The 6,181-nt window shown below is 38.6% G+C and overlaps 1 protein-coding gene across 1 annotated transcript; it reads right to left on the bottom strand.

Moving 5' to 3' along the window:
* Positions 1 to 789: 789 nt before the first annotated feature.
* On the bottom strand, positions 790 to 4,946 carry sult5a1 (sulfotransferase family 5A, member 1). The gene is made up of 7 exons (XM_080885172.1): positions 4,878 to 4,946; positions 4,264 to 4,675; positions 3,795 to 4,006; positions 2,521 to 2,647; positions 2,333 to 2,424; positions 1,936 to 2,116; positions 790 to 1,126 (listed from the first exon to the last, which is right to left on the bottom strand). Exons 2-7 carry the CDS (start codon positions 4,400 to 4,402, stop codon positions 1,014 to 1,016), a joined length of 864 nt encoding a protein of 287 aa, XP_080741298.1. The 5' UTR covers positions 4,403 to 4,675; positions 4,878 to 4,946; the 3' UTR covers positions 790 to 1,013.
* Positions 4,947 to 6,181: the final 1,235 nt, after the last annotated feature.

Genomic DNA, 6,181 nt, shown 5'->3' with positions numbered 1-6,181 from the left:
GGGAACACAGCTGACACAGATAACCATAACGAGACAGGGCAGGAGTGAACACAACATGACGCATACTGACGAGAGACTGTCAAAGTAAAACAGGAAGTACACGGAGGTTCAGACAGGAGGAGAGAGAGCACGGGGAGAACACAGACATAACGGGCTGGGGAAAACATGGAATAAAACACAAGGAGAGACGAGGGCTCACAGATACACAGGGGCACACAGGAGGTAACCAAATAAGGAACATCTTAACTAAATAACCTAGGAACCAAGGCATAAATAGGGAACAAAACACAAAACACACAAAAACTAAGAATACTGGGCCAACATGGCCCAGGACCATGACATCAACATGAACTGCACAGACAATCACCTGTGAAATAAAAAGCACGCTCAGTGGCTGCTCATGTTAAGTGCTGTGAGTTTCAACATCACACACTTGTTACACAGACATAAATACATACAGACTAAAGAGACTGCTTAAAAAGTCTAAAGCGTGGTTGTGCTTCAAAAATTCAAATCCAAATCAAACAGATACCTGATGTTTGAATAAAATTACTTTTTTATGCATATAAATCTGCTTAAACAGAGGTGAGGTGTTTAAAGTAAAAGGACACACAAGGACGACTCAGGCATGGGGACAAAGAGCTTTATGTTAAACCCTGTCACCTGGACTTCTCCCTCTGCTCTTTGTTGTCATGGTTACGTAACTGTCAACTTCTTAGCCTGAAGTGTAAAGTGCCACTTGTTTTGAACCAAGGAAACAAAAATGACATGACACATTCAAGCATATAAGCTTTATTAATCTATTTATAACTTAAAAAGGAGAAAAAGAAGAAGAAGACAACCTCAAAAGCATCACTGTAGGTTTCACATGAACAACATAATTAAAGAATTCAAAACATAATTATCACAAAACAAGTGAAGGGTTAACATATACTGTAATCCACACATAAATGATTAACTAGTTTGAAAGGGATCAGTTGATGTGATCTATACTCTCGTGGTCTGTAGGACCACTACTCCCACACAAACTCTAAAGTGCTGTTCTCCATCATCTTTGAGGTGAAGACGGTTTCAAATTTTCTACTGTCCTCCTCTGTGAACATGTTTTTCCAGTCTCCCACTTTACCTGCATTGCAAAAAGGAAAGACAGAGAGAAAAGTCAAAATGATCTTTTTTTTTTTGTCCTGTTTGGTTCCTTAGCCATCAAAACTGTTGTCTGAAGGCCAACAAAGACGTGATTTTCAAATATAAATCAGAAATGTATTTTAAAAAGGGATTTGGTTATAGTTTACTGGGTAGTACTGTGTTTTATATTAAAGAGTTATCATTCAGTTGAACCTTTATGTATGACAAGACTGAATAGGACTATTGAAGACTGAATAATTACCTCGTCATTTTATGCTACTAAAAAAGGGACAATTTCAAAAATTCAAATGTCTATAATTGAGTCATTAAATATTAATTGAATAGTTTCACAGCCAGAAGACCAAAGGTGATATTTCTGTATATCTCCTTCTAGATGGCGGTATTGTGAACAGGTTGCGGTTAGGCTGGGTGAAGTTGTTATTCAGTTGAAAGGAAATTAAAAACACTTAGACCGTTTAGTGTGAACAGGAACGGTGAACTGTGCAGCTAAACCAAACAGACAGTTTTTCTCTCATTACTTATTTTGAAGATAATTATCATGAAGATGAAATGATGCAAAAAGCAAAGCTACTGAGAACATAAATTTTCCTCCATTTCCTTTTATTTTCTTGAGACCTCTAAGATTCGTCTATCATGCCCTATGACACACTGATGAGAGCTCTCAATGTGTCATAGGTTACCAAAAGTCTGTCAGTAGATTATCAGCAAGTTGCATTTTTGCAGCTACTATTTTGGTCACATTAAGACACTCTCAGACATCTAATCTGCTTACAGTTCAGCAGAACTTGCCTTTTCTCATGAAGGAGCCCTTGCTGTGGTCCATTATTTCCTGAGGGACGAGAGTGTAGTTGATCATCTTGTTTTCCTTCATGCTGCTGAAGCTGCAGTGTTTCACGCAGTTGTTGACCTCGTCCTCCACCAGGGGACACTGAAGGAACGAGCTTATTTTCTTTATGGTGCCGTGCAGATCCTGGCAGCAGGAAGAAGAGTGCAATTTAAATTTCCTCACTTCACTGACATGAGAGACCTCCTTGAAATGCTAAATAATTATGTAATGAGCCATAGGGTTCAGTTTGAAGAAGTGTACTTCCACTTTTCAGACCTGCGTCTGACTTTGTGACCAGGGAACAAAGCAAATGAATATTTTACAGGGGATAGTGTGCTTAGCTGTGATGCAATAATTTACCAGCGACATTTCTTCATAGGTGATGTGAAGCAGATTGCTATTAATCTGACTGGTCCAGCCTTTAATGTGGTCAAACCAGGAACCGAAAGAAACTGAAACAAACAAGCGTGTGAAGAAATACTGCACATCTGATCAGATTGAAACTTGTAGCTGCACAATGATACAACAAGCAAAACAGTCACCCTCACCTGTTTCATCCAGGAATCGGTCCAAAAAATCTGGAAATGAATGAGGCTCAGGGAGGAAGTTGGCCATTTTGTGGAAGTGGTAAAAGGACACGACCACATCTTTAGGATTTCTGCTCACATAGATGACCTGTGACATGACATGTGTTGTTAAGTTTACTCACAGTTATGTCCATAAATATTTAGTTGATCCTTTTTGTGGTAATCTTTCCCTCTGTGCACAACCACAGAGGATTTTAAATCAGACTATGTGCTTTTACTCCAGGAGTTTCACAAAAGTTTTGCAATAACTGTAGAAATTTCAGAGACCTTTAAACATAGTCCCCCATTTTCAGAGATTTTAATTTAACTGGACAACTGACCCACAGTGTCATAGCTGGGTGTGGTCTCTTTACTTAATAAGAAATTATGCTTTGTCCTTTACGCTCAAGAAATCATCCCTAGACTTCTATCAGCAGTCAAGATTGTTAAGTAGAATTAGACGCTTTCCCACAATGGAAACAAAAACAGAAAACACAAATATTTATCAGTTAAATTCATGGCACCTAAAAGTCTGTCAAGTCTGGATGACAGTGCTTTCTCAGAAAAAGCTGTCAATCTTGAAATGTTTCTCTGTGATTTGTGTTTTTGCTTTAAAAGAAAAAATACACAATTACTGAGATACAGCTTAATAATGAGATTTACAGCAGAAAAATCAACTAGTTGTGTTATCTGACAGACAAAGTGTAAATAATACCATAACTAGTAAAAACAACAACAACAACAAATAAAAGTCAAAACTCAGCTTACTGTGTACATCAGTATAGGGTATCTGTCAAATCAGTATATAAACCAGCCAAACCAGTGGAGTTAAGTTAAGCTTCCACACTACAGTCAACTGGACACTCTGCCTGATCAGATAAAGAAGTGTTGTTTGTTGTTCGGATCTACCACAAAATAATTAATAATGTCCTGTAGGAATTATTTTTAAATGAATGCATGACATTACAAATTGGACATTATTTGGCTTGATAAATGTATTAACTTGTCTCACTGTGTTAAAAATACACATGCACATTTTAAAGATCTGATGCCGGCACGTTATGCTTTCAGTATTAGGTCTTAAATAGTCAGTAGAGTCAGTAGTTTTATAAATCCCATTATTAGACTAGTTTGGTGCGGCAAACTGCTAACGTCAGCCAGGCTGCAGAGAGCAGGCATGGGCTCAGTGGGTAACAGCCTCCAACATTGGCGAATGTTTAGAATAAATCTATCAATTAAATGTGCACTTTAATGACCTTGGTTTTGGAGTGCTGGAGGGCAGGGCCCAGCAGGTGATGAGGCAAGTGTGTAGTGATGACTCGAGCTGTAGTAGGTAAGGCCTCCAGCAGAGCAGAGCTATAATAGTGCTCCAACCAAGGAGCTCTTTTCCAGTTTTCAACAGTCTGGGACAACCCTGGGTTCCCTCTGGTGCGTATGAGAGTCACAACTTCCTGTAGCCATGTGGTACCTGTTAAGAGGAATGAGTGAGAGGCATTGATGAACCCACATTGATGAAATTCAGTCATATAAACCATAGAAAGTCACTCAAACTCAGCGAAATGCTTAAAATGAAAAGTAAGAAGTTATTATGTAAATTGCTAAACTCACCACAATCTATGTCACCATGTTTTCACTGAGTTGCTTAACATGCTCATCTGGTTAGACTGGAGTGTGTGTGTGTGTGTGTGTGTGTGTGTGTATCTTTGGAAGTTTGTTCTCTCTTACCTGACTTTGGATAAGACACTATGAGAATATCCGTATCCAGAAATGGAAAGCTGACAGCATATTTCAAGGAATCCTGAGTGTGCAGGTGTCCAGGAAACGAAATGCCATGAAACATCTCTGTGACATCTAACCTGGCCATATCCACCTTCAACAAACTATTTACTGCTTTTGATATCCTTTCAGCTGCCTCTGCTCTAATCTCCTTTTTGTGATCTGCTCTGTAGCTCTGTCTGTCTGTAGCTCCGCCTGCCTCTCTGCCTCTATGCTCTCCTGTTGTGTGTCTTTCTTGTTGAGAACACACAGACAATGACCACACAGACTGAAGCAGAAAGAGGAAACGCTAATTAACGTGTCACACAGACAGTGGGGGTTACTTGCAGTAATTTCCAAATATCGTATGCAGGTATTCACACTGAAAGAGGAAATAACAGCTAAGTCAGCAACGTGGGAAAATCTGTACATGTTATAAAACAGAGACTGACGGGACAAAAGAAGAAAAGTAGTACAAGTGGTACATTTTCTCAATGACTGCTTTCAAAATGTACAATGGGTTTCTTTTATAGCTTTAAATGTATGAACTACTTGGACACAAAAGACTATATAGTATTACTCACCACTGAAAAACACTCCATAAGCTGCTATCAATGGCCTCCAGTCTTTCAGTCTCTCTCTCTCTCTGTCCCTCTCTGTTCCTCTCTCTCCCTCTCTGTTCCTCTCTCTCTCTCTCTCTCTCTCTCTCCCTCTTTGTGCTGACAATCAAGCCAAACACCAACATCATAAAATATACAGTTGAAACTAGATATTAAGTTAACAAATAAAAAACATATTTGTTAACTTTAAGAGTAAAGAGAGAAACTATCTGTATTTCTTAATTGTAAATATCACCAAATTGTATTCCAAATGGAGCCACACACATTCTTTTCCTGGTGTTTTGGTTGACATCTCTTGATTTTCCCATGTCACAGAAACAGGCTCTGTGTTTTGCCTTATATCCACAGGTGTGCCACCAATTTACTCACATGGACTCTACTAACCTATCAGAAGCTTCTTAAAAATAAACTTAGTGTATATGTACTCCTAAATCTGATGAAAGTGATAAAAAATAGACAGCTCTGTCTCTCTTTATTCTGACATTTAACGAATTCAAAAGATATTTCAATATTTATTTATCCAAAACAAAACAAGTTTACTCTAAATTGATGTTGTACAGTAAAACAATGTTCTTGTGTTTTCCATAAAGTGTATGTAAATATCTGGTTTAAACTGTGAATATACTGCTGTGTGTTGAAATTCCTCTTGTTTTGCATAGAAATATACTGAACAACATACAAAGCATAATATATAAAATAACATCTACCAGAGTTTTTTCTTTGAAAGAAGCTCCTTATGTCCATTCTTGTATATCACTGCATTACTGAAACCGATTTATTTAGCCGTGGAGGGAAACAACTGAAAATATGAAATAAACACACGTAAGCTAAGACTCTCTAAAGAAACCGCATTGTTGTTGTTCAGCTTTTCATTTCGCCATTTGTTGATTCACTTGAAGAGCAAGTAACGTAATATGGGTCAAGTGATCAGTTTGATATCAATCTTTCGTGATACACCGTCACATTTACATTATTTGTACAGTACGAATGATTTGCTTTGGTACCTGGTCAAACTTCAGCTGTCCTCTGTCTGCCTGGCTGCGCTTCTCCAACAGCACTCGCAGGCAGCAGCTGCCCCGCCCCCTCGCTAAGTCCTTAGTGCCTGCGCTCGGATAATACCAATATTAGGCAGTGTGCACTATGTGCTTCGAGTATTGTGTGTACTTTTTGTTTTATACAGTTGTCAGCCAGGCATCTAACTATGAAAACATTACACTCCAAAAGACCCCGGGCTTCTGACAAAACAACCCGGGCTTAAGCCCAGTAAG

This window comes from Rhamphochromis sp. 'chilingali' (genome assembly GCF_963969265.1).
Source record: "Rhamphochromis sp. 'chilingali' genome assembly, chromosome: 6".
Lineage (NCBI taxonomy): Eukaryota > Metazoa > Chordata > Actinopteri > Cichliformes > Cichlidae > Rhamphochromis > Rhamphochromis sp. 'chilingali'.
This window is presented reverse-complemented; position numbering and strand designations above follow the sequence as displayed.